At 44.3% G+C, this 24,176-nt stretch overlaps 1 protein-coding gene across 8 annotated transcripts in view; it reads right to left on the bottom strand.

Moving 5' to 3' along the window:
* The window catches only part of RANBP3 (RAN binding protein 3), a 174,231-nt gene that overhangs the window by 64,450 nt on the left and 85,605 nt on the right, over positions 1-24,176 (bottom strand). For all 8 annotated transcript variants that reach the window (XM_084614216.1, XM_084614215.1, XM_084614221.1 and 5 more), the window contains 3 exons: positions 14,222-14,287; positions 12,878-12,970; positions 11,985-12,094 (listed from right to left, as the gene is read on the bottom strand). In XM_084614216.1, the coding sequence (XP_084470342.1) occupies positions 11,985-12,094; positions 12,878-12,970; positions 14,222-14,287 (269 nt within the window). The remainder of the gene's footprint in view (positions 1-11,984; positions 12,095-12,877; positions 12,971-14,221; positions 14,288-24,176) is intronic.

Genomic DNA, 24,176 nt, shown 5'->3' with positions numbered 1-24,176 from the left:
CGACCACATCTGCATGCAGTATTCAAGGTGTGGAATACCATGGATTTATTTAGAGGCAATATGATTATTCTGTCTTATCTATCGCTTTCTTAATGATACCCAACATTCTGTTCACTTTTTTGATTGCCACTGCACTTTGAGTGGATGTTTTCAGAGAACTATCCACAACTACTCAGAGATCTCTTCCTTGAGTGGTAACAGCTAATTTAGACCCCATCATTTTATATGAATAGTTGGGATTATGTTTTCCAATGTGCATTACTTAGCATTTATCAACATTGAATTTCATCTGCCATTTTGTTGCCCAGTGACCCAGTTTTGTGAGATCCTTTTCTAGCTCTTTGCCACCTCACTGTTTACCCCTTTTTCCAGATCATTTATGAATATGTTGAATAGGACTGGGCTCAGTACAGAGTCCTAGAGAAAACCACTATTTACCTCTCTCCACTCTGAAAACTGACCACTGATTCCTACCCTTTGTTTCCTATCTTTTAACCAGTTACTGAACCAAGAGAGGACCTTCCCTCTTATCCCACTTTGTGTAAAAGCCTTTGGTGAGGGACCTTGTCAAAGGATTTCTGAAAATCTAAGTACACTAGATCCACTGGATCCCCCTTGTCCACATAGAATCATAGGATATCAGAGTTGGAAGGGACCTCAGGAAGTCATCTAGTCCAACCCCCTGCTCAAAGCAGGACTAATCCACAATTAAATCATCCCAGCCAGGGCTTTGTCAACCTTGACCTTAAAAACCTCTAAGGAAGGAGATTCCACCACCCCCCTAGGTAGCCCATTCCAGTGCTTCACCACCCTCCTAGTGAAAAAGGTTTTCCTAATATCCAACCTAGACCTCCCCCACTGCAACTTGAGACCATTACTCCTCATTCTGTCATCTCCTCCCACTGAGAACAGTCTAGATCCATCCTCTTTGGAACCCCCTTTCAGGTAGTTGAAAGCAGCTATCAAATCCCCCCATATTCTTCTCTTCTGCATACTAAATAATCCCAGTCCCCTCAGCCTCTCCTCATAAATCATGTACTCCAGCTCCCTAATCATTTTTGTTGCCCTCCACTGGACTCTCTCCAGTTTTCCCACATCCTTCTTGTAGTGTGGGGCCCAAAACTGGACACAATACTCCAGGTGTGGCCTCATCAGTGCCGAATAGAAGGGAATAATCACTTCCCTCAATCTGCTGGCAATGCTCCTACTAATACGGCCCAATATGCCATTAGCCTTCTTGGCAACAAGTGCACACTGTTGACTCATATCCAGCTTCTCGTCCACTGTAAGCCTACATCCTTTTCTGCAGAACTGCTTAGCCAGTCAGGCCCCAGTGCATGGGATTCTTCCTTGCTAAGTGCAGGACTCTGCACTTGTCCCTATTAAACCTCATCAGATTTCTTTTGGCCCAATCCTCCAATTAGTCCAGGTCACTCTGGACACTATCCCTACCCTCCATTGTATCTACCTCCCCCCCAGCTTAGTGTCATCTGCAAACTTGCTGAGGGTGCAACTTGTCCCATCATCCAGATCATTAATAAAGATGTTGAATAAAACCGGTCCCAAGACCAACCCATGGAGCACTCCGCTTGATACCGGCTGCCAACTAGACATCGAGCCATTGATCACTAGCCGCTGAGCCCGATAATCTAGCCAGCTTTCTATCTATTTTATAGTCCAATCATCCAGCCCATACTTCTTTAACTTGCTGGAAAGAATATTGTGGGAGACTGTATCAAAAGCTTTGCTAAAGTCAAGATATATCACATCCACTGCTTTCCCCATATCCACAGAGCCAGTTATCTCATCATACAAGGCAATCAGGTTGGTCAGGCATGACTTGCCCTTGGTGAATCCATGCTGACTGTTCCTGATCACTTTCCTCTCCTCCAAGTGCTTCAAAATGGGTTCTCTGAGAACCTGCTCCATGATTTTCCCAGGACCTGAAGTGAGGCTAACTGGTCTGTAGTTCCCCAGGTTCTCTTTTTTCCCTTTTTTAAAGATGGGTATTATATTTGTCTTTTTCCAATCGTCCGGGACCTCCCCCATCACCACCAATTTTCATAGATAATTGCCAATGGCTCTGCAATCACATCAGCCAACTCCCTCAGCACCCTTGGATGCATTAGATCTGGACCAATGGACTTGTGCAAGTCCAGCCTTTCTAAATAGTCCTTAACCTGTTCTTTCACCATTGAGGGCTGCTCACCTCCTCTCCATACTGTCTTGCCCAGTGCAGCAGCCTGGGAGCTGACCTCTGTGAAGACCGAGGCAAAAAAAGCATTGAGTACATTCGCTTTTTCCACATCCTCTGTCACTAGGTTGCCTGCCCCATTCAGTAAGGGTCCCACACTTTCCTTGACCACCTTCTTGTTGCTAATATACCTGTAGAAACCCTGTGTATGAATACACAGAGTCCATATCGAAGAACTCTGCTTATGTAAATGATCTATGTTTCTTTTTGGAGTGTCCTCAGCATATTCCCACTCTTGGGATAGCTTGGCAAGCAGTATTCCAAGAATGGAGGGGGGACAAGAAGTCCAAATTAAACAAGGATTGAAGTATCACTCTGCCATCAGATCTGGCTGCAAATTTAACACACAGTGTTTACTGAAAGTGTGAAGTGAACCTCAAGTGTCAGCTTTAAATATTTCAACTGCTCTTGTAGAGTGAGTTCTAGGCCTGGTTTACACTTAAAAATTCAACTGACCTAGCTACATTGCTCAGGGCTGTGAAAAATTTCATGCGGAGTGCCATAGCTATGTCAACTTTATCCCCAGTGTAGATGCAACTAGATCAAAAGAAGATTTAGCTACCACCTCTCAGAGAGGTGGATAAACTACATGGATGGGAAAAGCCCTTCTGTCAATGTAGGAAACATAGCCATAGCACCACAGCAGTACCACTGTAACACTTGTTGTATAGACATAGCCTAAGACCAGGAGGAGGAGGGAGACGAAATCTTATAACTCTCCTCTACACACTGTCTGAGCCATCTAGACTCAGGCTAGAACTGGGCAGAAACAACTAGGCCCTTACCATGCTCAACATAGAAAATAATTTGGGAGAACCCCTAAAGTCTTTAGTTCTGTCCAGGTAATACAATACAACTCTTTTTGCATTTAAAACATGCAGTGTGGGCTGATCGTTATGTGCCTGGCGTCCAAGAAAGAACACTGGTAAAATTAATATTAATTAACTTGAAAATCTTAAATTACTTCATGAAGAAATCAGGGGTGAAGTCTTCATGAAAAACCACATGAGGTTCAGCCATCAAAGCATGTATTTCACTAATCCTTCTAGCAGATGTGATTGCTATTATAAAAACTGTTTTTATGGACAGGTGAAATAAAGAACACCTTGAGAGAGTTTCAAACTAAGGGGACATAAGTTGTTTTAATATTAAGTTTAAATACCATAGAAAAACTGGGTTTTCTACTGGCAGATCCAAACTCAATAAACCTTTCAACTGAGTTGTGTGAGAAAACAGATTTACCATCAATATGTATATGAAAAGCTGTTACCGCTAATCAGTGGATTTAAAGCAAGGAGGTAGCTACACCCATAATTTTCAGGTGAAACAAATATTCTATAATATACTGATTAGGAGTCGAGACTGGATCAACGCTTTTATCAGACGCCCATAAAACAAACCTTTCCTATTTCAAGGTCATAATATTTTCTACTGGATGGTTTCCTAGAATTAAAAACACATTGCACCTCAATAGAACAAGACTTCTAAATCAGTTAAAGTACTGCTGCCCAAGCCATTAGATGCAATGACTGGAAGCTGGATGAAAGACTCTCCCCTCCCTGCTGGGAAAATAGGTCCACTGTCACCAGTAGCATCTTACAATTCCCTTTGAACAGGAGAAGTAAGTCGATATACATTGTTGTCTTGGACAGAACTGGAGCAATTCTGAATAATTTTGGTCGAGTCCTGGTTTACCTGCTTTACTACCTTTAACGTTAGTGGGAAGGGGGAAAAACTCAGACAGTACAACTATTGCCCAACTGAGGAATGCACCTGTCACTGACTGTGAGCTCACTCTTAAATAGGGACACTTGCTATGGACTCTGGTGGCAAAAAAACAAATGTCTAGGAAGCCACATAGGTTGAAAATGTCCTCAGCCACCGAATCCTTTACTCTCCACTTGTGCATCTGCCTGGAATCTCTGCTCAACCAACCCACAACTTCACTACGAGCTCCCGCTACATGTAAGCCATCTGAGTATAATACACCAATCACACAGTTTTATTGCCTCCTTGAAAAGAGAAGACAAAACAAGCTCCTCTCTGTCTGTTTACTTAATACATTGATGACATATTGTCCATAGGAACTTGGACTACTGAGTTCTGCATTTGTGGGAGATACAACTTGAGACCTAGAAGGACAGCTCTCAGACCTAACACATTTATATGTAAAAGGGATTCCTGGAGATTCTTAAAGCCTCAAATTAATAAACTGTTTAGATGTGCCCCCCAACCTAGTTTCATCAGACACTTCCAAAGTATTACAGTAGGAGGAGCAGGGATGAATAAAAGTACTTTGAGAACATTCTCTGGCTTCAGCCAACCTGTTAAGAGATATTAAAAAAAAAAATTCAGAACAGCGATTGTCTTGAACATGCTGTGCATACTCGGTTTGATGTTTCCTGATACCCAGCGTTGAAGTGACCTCATTCTGGATCTGCAGTACATAATATGTTGTTGAGGTCAAAAGACCTATTAAAGTCAAGTAAATCATTTTCTGACAGGGCTACAGAAGTAGGCCCTGAATACTGAAGCACAGCTTCATGAACCCTCTCTGGAATCGAGGATTGCACCAATGTAGATGATTCTCTGTGATGGAGATAGAAGAGACTTCTTTTTGTTTATTAGAAGGCCAAGATTCTTGAACAGGCAGTAAGTGAACTGAATATTTCTCAATTCCTCTTTGAAGAAAGGTTTTAAGAGCCAATCATCTAATTATAGATAGATGAGCGCACACACACACATCTTCTCAGATACTCTGCTACCACAGAGAGGCATTTCGTAAAATCTCTGGGCTCAGTGGAGGAGCTGAATGGTAGGATTCTGCACTGAAAGTGGTCTCAACTGAGTGTGAAACAAAGATATTTTCAATGAGAAGGTCTTACAGAGATATGCAAGTAAGCACTTTCAAGATAGCAGTGAATTAATCTAAAGTAGAAAGGGAGGAGATAATTTATGCAAGAATTAGCATTCTAAATTGAAACCCTTGATACATCTGTTTAGATTCCTGACATCTAAAAATCACAGACCATGTCCTCTTTTAGGATCAGAAAACAGATATAAAAACCTATGTTCCTGGAACTTATTGGAAACTCTTCTACTGGGCCTGCTTGTAAAAGAGTTTGTATTTCTGTCCTTAGTATCCTCTCATAAAAAGGGTCCCTGAAAAGAGAGGGGAGGTTGTATGGAGGAAGGGATTCGAATTGGATGGTATAACCTTCCTTTACTGTGTCCAAAGGTATGGAAAACTCTCACATCATAGAAATGAGATAGACTGTCTCCTAAAGTATGGGTAGAGCTCTCTAAGACAGGCTCACAGGTTTCAATCTTCATGTCAAACCTGTGGTCTGACCATTATGCAATGAAGATGTAGCTGAAGAACTCTTTGGCTTCATCTGAGGTGTCATAGGATCTGTTCCTGTGTTACTGATGTCGCTGCTATGGGGACTGCTGTCTTCTTTGGGCATAATACGAAGAAGGTGGTGGATAGCACTGCATACCAGCATAGGAACGTAGGAGCAAGGAAATGTAGCAGATCCAAAGATCTAGAGATAGACTATGTCTCTTTCCTTTTCTAAAACTTTATCAGTTTTAGTCCTGAAGAGATGACTCACTTAAAAAAATAAAATTAAATTAAATAAAAAAAAAGTGCTCTATTCTAGACTGTCTCTACAGGTAATGATGAAGATCTTAAACATGCACGTCTACAGAGAGCTATCAATCTGGAAGCAGTGTCTGAACCATCAAAAGATGATGTGTGTGTGTGTTCTGCAACATTATGATCTTCCTTTATAATTGCATTAATTTTTGTTGGTGCTCTGGAAGATTTTTGATGGAAAGTGAAAAGTCTCTCAAAGATGAAATAGATATCTGGAAATCACTGTTTGGTAATTGGCCACTATCATAGTTAAAGAAGCTGAAGAAAAGTTTTCTTCCTACAGAGTCCAAAGTTTTCCCTTCTCTTTCATATGGAGTGGAATATACATGACCTGACTTAGAACTCTAGACTGCTGCCGCCACAACAAGTGAATTAGCTGGAAGGTGAACATGAAAGCAAGAAAACACTTCATATGGAATACGGTATAATTTGTTAGCCTTCTTTGAAACTGGATGACATGAGGATGGATTCTGCTTTAGCTGTTTGCCGAAGTCCTTCTAGTATTGGCAGACACATATTATTCCTTATAGTGGAAAATAGGAGGTTGGCTGCTTCCAAAGATACCGATGGCCATTTAAAAACTTTGTCACTACTCTGTCCACTAGTCCATGGGACTGAGTAACATCCTCAGAAGGCGATGATGCCAAAGCAACACCCACATTCTCATCCAGGGAAGAATCGGCCTCCAATTCAAGCTCCTGTTGTTGAAATTTAAAAAATATATATATATATATCCTGTACCAAGGCAGGAAAGTGTTCAGGATCAGACTGTCTCAGATCCATACATTTAGGTTCCCCTTCATCCAAAACTATAGAATCACAGGTTGCAAGGGACTGCCAGGGTCATCTAGTCTAACCCCCTGCAAAGGGGCAGTATTTGTGGTGTCTAAACCATCCAAGACAGATGGCTATCCAGCCTCCTCTTGAAAACCTCCAGTGAAGGAGCTTCCATGGTCTCCCTAGGCAGTCTGGTCCGTCGTTCTACTGTTCCTACAGTTAAACAGGTTTCAGAGTAACAGCTGTGTTAGTCTGTATCCACAAAAAGAAAAGGAGGACTTGTGGCACCTTAGAGACTAACAAATTTATTTGAGCATAAGCTTTCGTGAGCTACAGCTCACTTCATTGGATGCATTCAGCGGAAAATACAGTGGAGAGATTTATATACACAGAGAACATGAAAGAATGAAACATACAAAACTAAAGGTGTTACCATACACACTGTAAGGAGAGTGATCAGATAAGGTGACCTAATACCAGCAGGAGAGCGGGGGCGGGAGGGGGTGTGGACTTTTTGTAGCGATAATCAAGGTGGGCCATTTCCAGCAGTTGACAAGAACGTCTGAGGAACAGCAGGGGGGGAAATAGTTTTACTTTGTGAAATGACCCATTGACTCCCAGTCTTTATTCAAGCCTAAGTTAATTGTATAAACATGAATAAAGATTCTATGATTCTATGATATACAAGTTATGTATTGCCCCTCTGAAGTGGTGAGTTACCACCCTTTACCTTGTACATAATCAAAACTTCTCTATCCATCACGCTGTCATGCTGATCTTATCTTTAGGAGGGGTCAGTATGTCCCTGTTATCTTTGGGGAGTGTGTTTATACCATACTTGGTATCAGTGTGTTCTGGTCCTACTCTCTGGAATGTGTTTACATGTGCCTAGCACTTCTCAGGAGAGTTTGTGTTTTTGCAATACCAGACCTATTCTTACCAGGTTCTGTGAACTTGCAAGCAGGCATGTTTTGTAACAGGGCCTGACTTCTGCTCACAGCCTGACTATTGCTAACTTTGCTTTATATCAGCTGGGTCTGATTAATTTAGTTCAGGCCTCCTACCAAGTCTCTTATACCAGGCCTCCATGTCTCAAATTTTCACTTTCTGCTACAACTATTAACATGTCCACTCTTAATCTCCTCTTTTCCAAAATAAACATAACCAGTTCCTTCAGGCTTTGCTATTATGGCTTGCATTCCATCCCTCTGATCATCTTTGTCTCTCACGTCTGGATCCTTTCCAGTTTCTCTACATCCTTTCTATATGTTGGTGACCAAAACTGGACACAGTACTCCACCTGAGGTCTAACCAGCGCCAAGTAGAGCGGTACAATCACCTCCCATGGCTTGCATGCTATCCCTCTGTTAATGCAACCTAAAACTGCATTTGCCTTTTTTTTTTTTTTGGGCAACAGCATCACATTGTTGACTCATGTCGAGGTTGTGATCCACTACAACTCCCAGATCCCTCTCAAGACTACTGCTGTCAAGCCAGTTATCCCCCATTTTGTATGAGTGTATTTGGTTTTTCTTCCGTAAGTGTAGCAGCTTACATTTTGTCTTTGCTGAATTTCATTGTGCTGTCTATAGCCCAGTTCTCCAATCTATTAAGATGCCTCTGAATTTAGGTCTATCCTCCAAAGTGATGGTAACTGCCCCTAGCTTTGTCTCATCTGCAAATTTCATCAGTATGCTCTCTATTCCTACATCAGGTAATTACCACTACCAGACCCAGAACAGATCCCTGTGGAACCCCACTTGAGACCCCCCTCCCAACATCATTCCATTAATAGTTACTCGTTGTTTGCGGTTATTTAACCAATTATATATCTGCTTAACAGTAATTTTATCTAGCCTGCATTTCTGCAGCTTCCTTATCAGAATGTCATGTGGGACTGTGTCAAAAGCCTTGCTGAACTCCAGGTATAATATGTCCACTGCATTGCCCCTATCCACCAAACCAGATACCTTGTCAAAAAAACAAATCATACTGGTTTCACGGGATTTGTTCTTGGTAAATCCATGCTGGCTGCTTCTGATTACCCCTTTGTCCTCCAGGTATTCGCAAATTGGATGTCTTATACGTAGCTCTAGTACAAGGGTGGGCAAACTACGGGCCGCCGGCCACATCTGGCCCGCCAGCCGTTTTAATCTGGCCCTCGAGCTCCCGCTGGGGAGTGGGTCTGGAGCTTGCCCCAGACCGGCGCTCCACCAGAGAGCAGGGTCGGGGGCCACTCCGCGCGACTCCCAGAAGCAGCAGCATGTTCCCCCTCTGGCTCCTATGTGCAGGGGAAGCCAGGGGGCTCCGCTCCACACGCTGCCCCCACAGCCCCCATTGTCTGGGAACCACGACCAATGGGAGCTGCAGGGGCAGTACCTGCAGATGGGGCAGCGTGCAGCAGAGCCACCTGGCCATGCCTCCGAATAGGAGCTGGAGGGGGGACATGCCGCTGCTTCCGGGAGCTGCTTGAGGTAACTGCTGCCCAGAGCCACCCCCACCGCATCCCAACCCTATGCCACAGCCTTGATCCCCCTCCCGCCCTCAGAACTCCTCGGTCCCAGCCTGGAGCACCCTCCTACACCCCAAACCCCTCATCCCCAGTACCACCCCAGAGCCTCATCCAACCCCACCCCTCATCCAACCTCCCCCGCAACCCCCCAGCCTCAGCCCAGAGTGCCCTCCCGTACCTTGAACTCCTCATTTCTGGCCCCACCCCAGAGCCTGCGGCCCCAGCCAGAGCCCTCACCCCCTTCCGCACCCCAACCCCAATTTTGTGAGCATTCATGGCACGCCATACAATTTCCAAACCCACATGTGGCCCCTGGGCCAAAAAGTTTGCTCACCCCTGCTCTAGTAGCTTCCCAGGTATCAAATTCAGGCTGACTGGCCTATAGTTCCCCGGTTCCTCCTTTTCCCCCTTTTAAAAGTAAATGCGTAACGACAAAAAAGGGAAGGGAGCTAATTTCTGGATAATTTGCTAATTTGCTCTCTATAAATATATCAGATGGATAAATATCAGGGAAGGAGAGGAATTATTTAAGCTCAGCACCAATGTGGACACAAGAACAAATGGATATAAACTGGTCATCAGGAAGTTTAGACTTGAAATTAGATGAAGGTTTCTAACCATCAGAGGAGTGAAGTTCTGGAACAACATTCCAAGGAAAGCAGTGGGGGGCAAAAGACCTATCTGGCTTCAAGATTAAGCTCGATGTCTAGTTGGCAGCCGTATCAAGTGGAGTGCTCCAAGGGTCGGTCTTGGGGCCAGTTTTGTTCAGCATCTTTATTAATGATCTAGATGATAGGATGAATTGCACCCTCAGCAAGTTCACAGATGACACTAAGCTGGGGGGAGTGGTAGATATGCTGGAGGGTAGGGATAGGGTCCAGTGTGACCTAGACAAATTGGAGGATTGGGCCAAAAGAAATCTGACGAGGTTCAACAAGGACAAGTGCAGAGTCCTGCACTTACGACAGAAGAATCCCATGCACCGCTACAGGCTGGGGACCGACTAGCTAAGCAGTTCTGCAGAAAAGGATGTAGGGATTATAGTGGACGAGAAGCTGGATATGTGTCAAGAGTGTGCCCTTGTTGCCAAGAAGGCCAATGGCATTTTGGGCTGTATTAGTAGGAGCATTACCAGCAGATCGAAGGAAGTGATTATTCCCCTCTATTCAGCACTGGTGAGTCCACACCTGGAGTACTGTGTCCAGTTTTGGTCCCTCCACTACAGAAGGGATGTGGACAAATTGGAGAGAGTCCAGCGGAGGGCAACAAAAATTATTAGAGGGCTGGGGCACATGACTTACAAGAAGAGGCTGAGGGAACTGGGGTTATTTAGTCTGCAGAAGAGAAGAGTGAGGGGGGATTTGATAGCAACCTTCAACTACCTGAAGTGGGGTTCCAAAGAGGATGGAACTAGGCTGTTCTCAGTGGTGGCAGATGACAGAATGAGGAGTAATGGTCTCAAGTTGCAGTGGGGGAGGTTTAGGTTGGATATTAGGAAACACTATTTCACTAGGAGGGTGGTGAAACATTGGAATGGGTTACCTAGGGAGGTGGTGGAATTTCCATTTTTAGAGGTTTTTAAGGTCAAGCTTGACAAAGCCCTGGTTGGGATGATTTAGTTGGTATTGGTTCTGCTTTGAGCAGGGGATTGGACTAGATGACCTCCTGAGGTCTCTTCCAACCCTGATATTCTATGATTCTCAGCAACATTCTACATTCAAAGGTTTAATAAATGAGTTCAAGCATTTAAAATATAAGCATCTATAAAAACACTTTAAACATGTATGGTACAGGAAATTGGGGTGGAGGGAAAAGCTGGGGCATTGGTTTAGTTAGCAGGGCTGATGAAGGAAACTGGGCAGTAAAGAATCTTGTTTCTCAGGCTCTCTATCTCTGCCCCTAACAAATCCATAGCCAGGCTTTCTATCAAGCTCTCTCTGTGCCCTTTTCCCTCTTCCTGAGCTTCCCACTAACCTAATAAATTTGGCCAGCAGAAGATGCAGTCAGACTGACCTTGTAAGGTCCACTGGACTCAGGATCCTCTGGTGAGCCGCACAACAGTTGCCACAGGCAGCAGGTGCCTCTTTCATAGAGAAGCTTCACTTCTCATGCGACATTTACATTAAAGCTTCCTACCCCTCTTGCCCCAACTTGCACACAGGGCAAAGAAAGGGAGACATCTGCAGGCAAAGCAGCACGAGAAGCATATCTTCCAGCTCCGAGAAGATGGCCCCCTCCCTATCATACTGGCAAATCTATAGTTCATACAGGAGACCCAGCCCAGTAACCCTCACTAAATCACGTCACACTTAGGCTTCTGTCAGCAAACTTTAGCAGATTAGTCTGGTGCAGCTGGTGGTGTGTTGGGGTTGCAGCAGACACCAATGGGGAGGAGCATCACTTAGGAGACAGAATGGTTAGGGTCTAGATTACGAACAGAGACACCTGGGCAGTGGATCCAACCAGGCAGCCATTGAGGACAGAAGTCATCTGTAAGAAATGCACTGTTCTACTAGCATCTTTGAGGGGAAAAAAATCCATTCATTATGCCAAAAGGTACCTTCTTAATTAAGAATGCTTGGATTCAGTAAGCCTGCTTTACAATTCTTGATCGCTGTATGAGGAGGTATTTAAAATAAATGATGGGCTATTATCACGGATACAATCATATTTCTAATGAGTGCAATACAAATTGGTGCTTTTTAGAAAATACTTGTTTAAACAACATTCAAATGAGAACTTACAAAACTGCGACTGATCATTTAGATCACTGTCCAACTCACCTGGTCTTCATCATCAGAAGCTTTCTGTGTTGTGTTACTTAATGATTCTGATGTGGCTGCCACCGCAGAGTCTGGTAGGACGTTTACACCATTGGTCCCACTGCTGGGAACTGTAATGAGAAATGTTATATGCTGAAGATTTGGAGAGCCATCCAAAAGGATATTCAGCTTTCGAAAATAATGGAAAATTGCAGTTGGAAAATTTCCAACCCACTAGAGCCCCTAAGAAGCTTTAGAAGTCCGTAGCTATCCATTAAGAGTCCAACATCATTCATCTCCTACATTCCTAGAAGGCTAAAAAAAATCAATTTGGAACCATTATAAAATGTGTTTATAAAATGTTTAGTGTGAAAATTCTACATATTTAAATTCGACCTATGCTCTTCCTGAGTATTTTATAAGATCAGTTTCATAATGTATGTGCACTTAAAGTCTTATAAAATGAGGAAACGGTTTTACTAAGGCCCCAAATCGTGCAACTATGAAGCAAGTGCATGACTCAATTACTTAATGTGTTTTACTCAAAGTTAATTATATTTTACAACACCAGACTTCAGGGTCTGTGGCTATGAGACAAACATACTACTCAGGTGCTGGAGACAGATAATGCCTTACAGTTCACCCAGGACGCATTTACTATACAAACGCTGCATATCTCATTGTGTGTTGTTTCTTATGTGACAGTTGCATTTCACCCTAATGACTTCCAGGTTCCTTTGAAACAGAGGGAAATCTGGAAGACGTTAAACAAAGAAAAAGGTCACTCTGAGGAGAAACACAACTAACCTCAGAGTTACAGGTCCGTTGCCTTTTGGTTCTCTTTCCCAACATCACTATGCACACATGATCAAAGTGCAGGGAATATTATAGAGCAATAGAGGAATGTGATTTACCCATTTGTGAAAAAGCCTTAGGCTGTGGTGCTTGTAAAACAGCAGGGCGTAGTACACTTCGTTGCTGTTCCTTAGGTTTCTGGCTTGGGAGACCTAAAAATGAAAGCAAACTTTTCCAGCGCCCTCAAGTACATTAGCTGCAAAAATCAACATCTACTCAGTCTTCTCCTTAACCGTTTCTGAGACAACGCAAGATTGAAGTGGCACAAAGTTCAAATTATATCGTACTTGTCCCCTGGAAAAAGACATTTTTCTCTCCCCCCAAAAAATTTTATTCAGAAAGGGTAAGATTACTGTTTTGCTCCTAGTCTTTAAACAGTTCCTTAATGCATTCTGCATTTGCCCACCAAAAGTTACATTAAAAAATATTAAGACAGAATAAAAGCCAGAAAATTCAATTAAGAGTGAAATGCAGAGAACTTGCAGTCCCAGCTGTATTTGAAAGCCATACCCAGCTCCACACACTAGGTCTTATCCTTCCCCCTGAATTCTCTTACAGGTTGTGGAAGGTGAAACACTTTTCACGGCCTGTAAACTGAAACTTACTGAAAACACTAATCTAGCACGTTGTTCCATTTAATCCTGACCGGCTCTGGGGGGTCAAACTGATCATTTTAGAATTCTATAAAACAACACAATATGCTACAGTTCTTCCATTCACATTTGGACCTTAAAAAGTCTATTAGGAACCCCACCCCACCCCTCCCAACTGGATCAACTCCAGAAGTCTATGGAAATCCCCGATCATTTAGGGTTTCTCCTAGGAAGTAAAAAAAAAAAGCAACACTTCGTCCATTAAAATGTTATGAAAAAATTGTCACCTTTAACATTAATATTTCACTTGTACTGAAAGTGAGTCATTTTCCAAAGTATCCAAAAAGATGTCCTGAATTTGGATAGAGGCTAAGGAGACTGCTAGATATACTGATTGCCTCCATCCTTGTACACATGCCCTAATTTTGATTTGTATAAATTGGCTTTTGAGCACTAGAAGAGAGCAAAACAAAACATGAGAAAGCAATAAGCTTTGCTAACATTTTACAAACTCCAGTCTGTACTGAGAAACAAAACAGTTTAAGTTACAAATCATGGCTTCCACTAACACAGAAAAACAGTTTTATTTTTTAAACTCCTATGGTAATTGTAACAGCACTGCTCCCTCAATCACATATTTATATATACAAAACAAATTTCTTAACTTCAGTGTTCATGCAATAGAAGAAGATTTTTTAAACAGGAACTAGAATCCTTCTAATTTGGAAGATTAGTTTGAGGAAATTCCTGAATAAAACAAGCTCCTCATTTAATGTGCTTTTCCTCTGCCTCAGAAAATATTAAACCTACCTGCACTGGGTGCCTGGCCATGGATAAGTGTTGGTGGTTTCAGCCGGAATCCACTGCTCTTTTCCTCTAGAAGTACAACACAAAATATAAGAATGTAGGTTCTCAGACGCATGTAGCCAAAACAGGGGACCAAGCAGAATGCAAAGAATTAAGCACACTGACAGCAGACAATGGAGATGGTACTTTCAGACACAAACCACAGAAAGCTCACACTTTTCCCAATGTAATGCCCACCAGCAGCAGAAATGCCTAATATAAAAAGAATGTTGCAAAATGTTTTTTTCCCCCAATTTGGAGAAGGATATCTTGTTTTCCTCAACACCACATACAGTCTTAGCCAACAAGACATCAAAATTAAATCAAGAGGGCCAAATTATGAGTTGTCACCAGATATACATTTTAAATTTTATTGTTTTCAGGAAGATACAATCAGATTTTTTGTTGGGCTGTAAATCATGAGTTCCCTGGCACAAAAAATAAAAATAAATACTTATTAAGAAACAAAAGATGCTTTAACCAAGTGGAGTGATCAGACTAAAGAGTAAAACTAAAAGCATAGCAAAATCCAACAGCAGCTACCATTAAAGAACACAAGAGATTATACTGTTGACAGGATATACTTGGAAGAGATGCAAGCAAGCAGCATATATCTACTTGGTCTCCCTGAGTGGGGAAAAAAGGAAGGGATATCGGAGGTCCTTTATTATATTGGGTTTAGATGCCTTTACTGAACCAGTCTTAACTGAGGATTATAGAAATAGTTTAAGGGGACAGACCTGTAATGAGGAACTGAAAAAAAAAAAAAAAAACCCTAGAATTCTGGGAGACGAGATTTAGGACTTGCCTGCACATAAAACGCTACAGCAGCACAGCTGCGCTGCTGCAGCTCCTCCACTGTAGCATTTCAGTGTAGACACAAACTATGCCAATGGGAGGGTTTCGGCCGTCGACATAGGTAATCCAATTCCCCAAGAGGCGGTAGCTAGGTCAACGGAAGAATTCTTCCATTGACCTAATGCAGTATACACGGGGACTTAGGTTGTCTTAATTACGCTGCTCAGTGGTGTGGATTTTTCACACCCCTGACTTAGTTAAACAATCTAGTTTTCTGGTATAGACCAGGCCTTACTTGTTGTATGGTCAAAGAGAGAGCCCACCACCCCATCCACTTTCCCCCCCGGTATAGGACAATGTTTGCTCACTATCATAGTGAACAGAACACCCCCCCTTCCCCCCTCCGCTTATAATCTATTCAGATATGTCAAACTTTCCTGTTACAGAAGGCCTATCCTTAGCCATGCCCCCAGCACAGAAGCAACAATACTTGTTCAAGTAGCCTGTACAGGACATTTTGCTGTGAATAGTCTTTGGTTTCTGTAGCCCCACTTTGCTGAGATACAGTTTGCTAAAACACTACTACACGAGGAGGAAATGATACTTTTTGAGGGCTCAGAAATGGAACTAGAAAATGAAGAACACGAAAGTAATCCAATGAGCATTAAAAGCACAAAAGACTAACAAATTTCCAACACTATGAAGGCAATTAACCCTTTGGTGAAGGCAGGCAACGTTTATGCTGAACCAGAATTCTACAGAATACATGGTTTTCTATTTGTCTATGGCATCAAGTGGTATCTACATTAAAATAAAGGTAATCAAGTTTCATATTTCAGGGCATAAATTAATTGCTTGTGGGGTGTCAAGAAAAATCTCTCACCTTGACTAACCTGGAACACTGCACTATGGGTTCAGAGATATACCAGTGAGTGAGAGGGTTACTTAACTTTGAAGCAACAGATACTGGAGGCTGAACAGTAGACTTAGCAGACCAGATGTTTAATCTTACCATGGAAAATTCTATGTCCCCAAGAACTTCCATTTACTTATTACATTAACCTCCCTACCTTCCTCAACACAGGCCAACTTAAGACTTTCAGACCAGAGAGCTAAGGAACACCAGGATTTGTATTAATTCATTACATACAAAATAGTTGCCGGGGGGGGGGGGGGGAGAGAACCCAAAAGACGACATTCATTTTCCTTCACCACTTCTAGGGTAAGTGACTGATGTAATAATGCATCAAAGGAGAGGAATGAGAGAGGAAACATTTATTACTTATATATATGTATAGATACCTGCTTCTATCAAAATACTTTATCCATCACAAGCTCAGCAAAATACTCCCATCTCTCAGATTCTGAACACAAAAGTATTTATCTATTAACTTAATAAAGTCACTCTGGGACACATCAATGGTCCAAGTAGCCTCTGGCAGTATTTATAGTCACTACCATAGGAGGAGGAAAAAACCCACACCTAATAGCCAGCAGGCTAACTGCACCTTCTTAGAATATTACACACTTTTTAGAAGAATACGTTTTACCCATTTAAAGAGATTTCACTGAACAAATTTTTTTTCTAAACAAAAAAGAGTTGCTCAAGGCAAATCATCCCTAAATTAAACTACTAAAATAAACCCATGATTGCAAAAAGCAGAGAATTTACATACACAAGGACTCTGTTCAGCTCTCAGAGCAGTGGCCTCAAGACAGGATGCACTGTTCCCTCCTCCAGAAAGACTTCTTAAAAGTGACAGTTGTGTTTCATGATGTGGAAAGGAAAGGAGCAACAGACATGTTCAGCCAAGTTAAAAGGAGACAATTTAAAAAAAAATGATTTAACAGTGCCAGCCTGCCAGGAGCTGGTAGAGAGACAGCACAATCAGCCCCCAGAGAAAGGCGGTATCCCCAGGCTACCAGAAGCAGGACATATTATGAAGGCAGAACAATCAGCTGTTGGATGTCAGGAACCATAATGGGGTGGTCTGACTTAGTCAGAGCCAGGGGTGGAGTCATGGCCGCAGTTGGGAGTCACACCGAAAATCAAAATTAGAGTAAAAAGTCATGCCAAGGATTAAGACAGAGTTGGAATCAGAAGTCACGCCAAGGGTCAAAGATGGAGTCAGTAGCAGGGGTGAGGAAGAGAAAGCAGGAACCAGGAATAAGGAGCAGGGCGAGGTACCAGGAGCCAGGAACAAGACAAAGGAACCACGCAAAGAGGCAGTGCCTTGATCTCAGGGGTCTAGGCAGCGACAGGCCTTGCAACTAGTTGCTCAGAGAATGGGTGGACAGGAACAGGAAGCTTTTTCCCTGGCAGTGTCCAATCAGCAGGCTGTTGCTAGACAGTGGGTGTAACCTCTGGTGGCAGGTACTGTTCCTGCTGTGGAGAGCGGATGACGCTACAGTGCTGTTAACGCTGCTAGTGCTGCTGTACTTGGGAGCTCCGGTGTTCGCTGCACCAGCAGAGCGCAGCTGCTGATTTAGCAGACGTCAATGTTACTTATCCAGAAAGACCACAAGCGTCGTTTGGTGGCAAAGGCATTTGGCCAAGTTTATTGTTTACAAAGCATGGTACTAATTCCCCATAGGACAGTGATTCCCAAACTGGGGTTCATGAACCCCTGGGGGTTTGTGAAAAGTTACAGGGGGGTCTTGTGGAAAAAATTCCCTAATGGCAGACAGAGCTGTTCCTAGGGACCCCGGGGTCAGCAGCCCAGAGCCCCTGGACTTCCAAGAGCTAAGCACATTAAAGATAGCATATGTTATCACACTGAGATTTACACTTCAAGACTCCTTATAAGAAATGCAAAGGGAGGTGGATATTTTTTGCTGTTTTTAAAATGAAACAGGCAGCTAGTATTGTTTTAAAAATTATGATGAAGAACAAGTTTAAGCTTTGTTGTAACATGCATGGTTTACCTGGACTGCTCAAGACCTGAATGCTTGTGTACGAGGAATTCTTGATTTGAGTTGGCTTTTTAAATCCCTGCATGCTGTTTCACATCTGATACTCCTTGACGAAACATAGGAGCCTTGTCGTATAACAGGCTCCATTGTGACCGCTCTGGACAGCACTTAACTCAGATGCACTAGCCAGGTATACAGGAAAAGCACCAGGAACTTTTGAATTTCATTTCCTGTTTGGCCAGCATGGCGAGGTCATCAGCACAGGTGACCATGCAGTCCCAGAATTGCAAAAGAGCTCCAGCATGAACTGAATGGGAGGTACTGGATAGGACTGCAGTATGGGGAGACGAATCCGCGCTACCAGAACTCCGTTCCAAAAGACGAAATGAAAATATCTCCAAGGACATGAAGGACAGAGGCAATAACAGGGACCCGCAGCAGTGCCACATGAAACTTAAGGAGCTCAGGCAAGTCTACCAAAAATCCAAAGAGGCAAACGGCTGCTCCAGGTCAGACCCCCAGACATGCCACTTCTATGATGAGCTGCATGAAATTCTAGGTGGTGATCCTACCACTACCCCACCCCTGTACGTGGACTCCTGAAACAGGGAGTCTCATGCAAAAGCATGAGGAATTTGGGGATGAGGAAGATGATGATGAGGAGAAGGATGAAACCATTCTCCCCAACAGCCAGGAACTGTTTATCACCCTGGAGCCAATACCCTCCCAAGGCGGGCTCCCGGACCTTGAAGGCAGAGAAGGGACCTCTGGTGAGTGTACCTTTGTAAATATTATACATGGTTTAAAAGCAAGCATGTTTAATGATTAATTTGCCCTGGCATTCGCGGCCAGTACAGCTATTGGAAAAGTCTGTTAACGTGTCTGGTGATGGAGCGGAAATCCTCCAGGGACATCTCAATGAAGCTCTCCTGGAGGTACTCCCAAAGCATTTGCAAAAGGTTTCTGGGGAGTGCAGCCTTATTCTGTCTTCCATGGTAGGACACTTAATCATAGAATATCAGGGTTGGAAGGGACCTCAGGAGGTCATCTAGTCCAACCCCCTGCTCAAAGCAGGACCAATCCCCAAATAAATCATCCCAGTCAGGGCTTTGTCAAGTCTGACCCTAAAAACCTCTAAGGAAGGAGATTCTACCACCTCCCTAGGTAACGCATTCCAGTGTTTCACCACCCTCTTAGTGAAAAAGTTTTTCCTAATATCCAATCTAAACCTCCCCCACTGCAACTTGAGACCATTACTCCTTGTTCTGTCATCTGCTACCATTGAGAACAGTCTAGAGCCATCCTCTTTGGAACCCCCTTTCAGGTAGTTGAAAGCAGCTATCAAATCCCCCCTCATTCTTCTCTTCTGCAGGCTAAACAATCCCAGCTCCCTCAGCCTCTCCTCATAACTCATGTGTTCCAGACCCCTAATCATTTTTGTTGCCCTTCGCTGGACTCTCTCCAATTTATCCACATCCTTCTTGAAGTGTGGGGCCCAAAACTGGACACAGTACTCCAGATGAGGCCTCACCAATGTCGAATAGAGGGGGACGATCACGTCCCTCGATCAACTCACTATGCCCCTACTTATACATCCCAAAATGCCATTGGCCTTCTTGGCAACAAGGGCACACTGCTGACTCATATCCAGCTTCTCGTCCACTGTCACCCCTAGGTCCTTTTCCGCAGAACTGCTGCCTAGCCATTCGGTCCCTAGTCTGTAGCTGTGCATTGGGTTCTTCCGTCCTAAGTGCAGGACCCTTATTGAACCTCATCAGATTTCTTTTGGCCCAATCCTCCAATTTGTCTAGGTCTTTCTGTATCCTAACCCTCCCCTCCAGCGTATCTACCACTCCTCCCAGTTTAGTATCATCCGCAAATTTGCTGAGAGTGCAATCCACACCATCCTCCAGATCATTTATTCAAAACTGGCCCCAGGACCGACCCCTGGGGTACTCCACTTGATACCGGCTGCCAACTAGATATGGAGCCATTGATCACTACCCATTGAGCCCGACAATCTAGCCAGCTTTCTACCCACCTTGTAGTGCATTCATCCAGCCCATACTTCCTTAACTTGCTGACAAGAATACTGTGGGAGACCATGTTAAAAGCTTCGCTAAAGTCAAGAAACAATACATCCACTGCTTTCCCTTCATCCACAGAACCAGTAATCTCATCATAAAAGGCAATTAGATTAGTCAGGCATGACCTTCCCTTGGTGAATCCATGCTGGCTGTTCCTGATCACTTTCCTCTCATGCAAGTGCTTCAGGATTGATTCTTTGAGGACCTTCTCCATGATTTTTCCAGGGACTGAAGTGAGGCTGACTGGCCTGTAGTTCCCAGGATCCTCCTTCTTCCCTTTTTTAAAGATTGGCACTACATTAGCCTTTTTCCAGTCATCCGGGACTTCCCCCGTTCGCCACGAGTTTTCAAAGATAATGGCCAATGGCTCTGCAATCACAGCCGCCAATTCCTTCAGCACTCTCGGATGCAACTCGTCCGGCCCCATGGACTTGTGCACGTCCAGCTTTTCTAAGTAGTCCCTAACCACCTCTTTCTCCACAGAGGGCTGGCCATCTGTTCCCCATGTTGTGATGCCCAGCGCAGCAGTCTGGGAGCTGACCTTGTTAGTGAAAACAGAGGCAAAAAAAGCATTGAGTACATTAGCTTTTTCCACATCCTCTGTCACTAGGTTGCCTCCCTCATTCAGTAAGGGGCCCACACATTCCTTGGCTTTCTTCTTCTTGCCAACATACCTGAAGAAACCCTTCTTTACCACGGCAGGCCAGTAGCACGTAGTCTGGAATCATTGCATAAAAAAGCATGGCAGCATATGGTCCCAGTGTTTGCTGACATTCAAGCAACATCTGTTCTTTATCTCTCTGTGTTATCCTCAGGAGAAAGATATCATTCATAGCCACCTGGTTGAAATAGGGGAATTTTATTAAGGGGACATTCCGAGGTGGCCGTTCCTGCTGGGCTACTTGCCTGTGGCTGAAAAGAAATCATCCCTGCTGTTAGCCACGTGGTGGGGGAAGAGGTGAAGCGATCATCCCAGAGAATTGGAGGGGGGGGTGACGGGGGACACACCTTGTACTGAAAGCACACGTGCTATGTAATGTTAACAGCTTGGTTCACCGTGAAAGAGTCTACCCATTGTTCTCGACAATGTCTTTTTAAATACTACGCTCCCTTTTCTCCTCCCGCAGCTGCAAACGTTTCAATGCTCCCCCTATCATCAAGAATCAATCCTGAAGCACTTGCATGAGAGGAAAGTGATCAGGAACAGCCAGCATGGATTCACCAAGGGAAGGTCATGCCTGACTAATCTAATCGCCTTTTATGATGAGATTACTGGTTCTGTGGATGAAGGGAAAGCAGTGGATGTATTGTTTCTTGACTTTAGCAAAGCTTTTGACACGGTCTCCCATAGTATTCTTGTCAGCAAGTTAAGGAAGTATGGGCTGGATGAATGCACTATAAGGTGGGTAGAAAGCTGGCTAAATTGTCGGGCTCAACGGGTAGTGATCAATGGCTCCATGTCTACTTGGCAGCCGGTATCAAGTGGAGTGCCCCAAGGGTCGGTCCTGGGGCCGGTTTTATTCAATATCTTCATAAATGATCTGGAGGATGGTGTGGATTGCACTCTCAGCAAATTTGCAGATGATACTAAACTGGGAGGAGTGGTAGATACGCTGGAGGGGAGGGATAGGATACAGAAGGACCTAGACCAATTGGAAGATTGGGCCAAAAGGAATCTGATGAGGTTCAATAAGGATAAGTGCAGGGTCCTGCACTTAGGACGGAAGAACCCAATGCACAGCTACAGACTAGGGACCGAATGGCTAGGCAGCAGTTCTGCGGAAAAGGACCTAGGGGTGACAGTGGACGAGAAGCTGGATTTGATAGCTGCTTTCAACTACCTGAAAGGGGGTTCCAAAGAGGATGGCTCTAGACTGTTCTCAATGGTAGCAGATGACAGAACGAGGAGTAATGGTCTCAAGTTGCAGTGGGGGAGGTTTAGATTGGATATTAGGAAAAACTTTTTCACTAAGAGGGTGGTGAAACACTGGAATGCGTTACCTAGGGAGGTGGTAGAATCTCCTTCCTTAGAGGTTTTTAAGGTCAGGCTTGACAAAGCCCTGGCTGGGATGATTTAACTGGGAATTGGTCCTGCTTTGAGCAGGGGGTTGGACTAGATGACCTTCTGGGGTCCCTTCCAACCCTGATATTCTATGATTCTATGATCATCTCCATCCCAGAAGCTAGCGCAGATAAGAAGGCAAAAAAAAAAACGCACTCGCGATGAAATGTTCTTTGAGCTCATGCAGTCCTCCCTCACTGAAAGAGCTCAGCAGAATGCGTGGAGGCAAGCAATGTCAGAGTCCAGGAAAGCACAAAATGCATGCGAGGACAGGAGGCACTTGCGAGAGGAGGGGTGGCAGGAGCAAGATGATATGTGGTGGCAGCATGATGAGAGGAGGCAGGATGCAATGCTGAGGCTACTGCAGGATCAAACTGATATGCTCTGGCATATGGCTGAGCTGCAGGAAAGGCACCAGGAGCACAGACCGCCACTGCAGCGAAGGGGGAGGGTGGCGCACTCCAGGCACCCAATCATTCCACCCCAGAGGACTGCCCAACCAACAGAAGGCTGGCATTCAATAAGTACCCCTTTCGGTTTATGTACTGGCTGCCAAGGTGGTCCGGTCCCAAGATAGGGATATGCGTTCCGTCTGTCGCCCCACCACAGTTAGGGAATCCCATTGCGGCATAGCCATCCACTATGACCTGCACATCTCCCAGAGTCACTACCCTCGATAGCAGCAGCTCAGTGATTGCGTTGGCTACTTGGATCACAGCAGCCCACACAGTAGATTTGCCCACTCCAAATTGATACCCAACTGACCAGTAGCTGTCTGACGTTGCAAGCTTCCATGGGGCTATCGCCACTCACTTGTGAACTGTGAGGGCTGCTCTCATCTTGGTATTCTGGCGCTTCATGGCAGGGGAAAGCAAGTCACAAAGTTCCATGAAAGTGCCCTTATGCATGCAAAAGTTTCGCAGCCACTGGGAATCATCCCAGACCTGCAACACTATGCGGTCCCACCAGTCTGGGCTTGCTTCCTGGGCCCAGAATCAGCGTTCCACAGCATGAGCCTGCCCCATTGCCACCAGGATGTCCAAATTGCCAGGGCCTGTACTTTGAGAGAAGTCTGTGTCCATGTCCTCATCACTCTTGTCACTGTGCTGCCATCACCTCCTCGCCTGCTTTTTCAGGTTCTGGTTATGAACATACTGCAGGATAATGCGCGAGGTGTTTACAATGCTCATAACTGCTGCGGTGATCTGAGCGGGCTCCATGCTTGCCATGGTATGGCATCTGCAGGAGAGCAGAGTTGCAGCGGAAGCGGTGGCTGACGACGGATGCCACAAGAATAGATATTTATAGAGAACTACGAGAGGACCTGCGAGATGGATTCATGAGAGCAGAGTTGCAGCGGAAGTAGGAGCCCATGACAGCCAACATGGAGAAATTCGCTATCAAGACAAGAGCAGGAGAGAAGAGCTGCAGCAGAAGCGGTGGTTCAGTGATGACGGTTAGCAGTCCTACTGCACAGTCTGCTGAGAGCAGTATGGCGTCCGCACGGAAAAAAGGTACGAAACGATTGTCTGCTGTTGCTTTTAAGGAGGGAGGGGCGACTGACAACATGTACCCAAAACCACCCGTGACAATGTTTTGCCCCATCAGGCATTGGGAGCTTAACCTAGAATTCCAATGGGTGGCTGAAACTGCAGGAACTGTGGGATAGCTACCCACAGTGCAACGCTCCGAAAGTCAACACTAGCCACGGTACTGTGGACGCGCTCCGCCGACTGAATGCGCTTAGTGGGGGATACACACAACTGACTGTATAAAATAGCTTCCTAAAAAATCTACTTCTATAAATTCGACCTAATTTTGTAGTATAAACATACCCTAAGTGTGTAGAGTAGGCCTTGCCAAAGATTCCTATTGACTTCAATGGGAATTAGATCAAGCACCTTGAGAAATTAAAAACCTATCGCAGGGATAACCTATTAAAAATCTAAAAACCTATCACAGGGATAACATTTTCTATTAGATTCTATAGGAAAATGTAAAACACCTATGGAAAAGTGATTGTGGCCTTTAGAAGTTTTAACTTGAGTAAAAGGTACCA

Source organism: Lepidochelys olivacea, assembly GCF_965140295.1.
Source record: "Lepidochelys olivacea isolate rLepOli2 genome assembly, chromosome: 25".
Taxonomy (NCBI): domain Eukaryota; kingdom Metazoa; phylum Chordata; order Testudines; family Cheloniidae; genus Lepidochelys; species Lepidochelys olivacea.
This window is presented reverse-complemented; position numbering and strand designations above follow the sequence as displayed.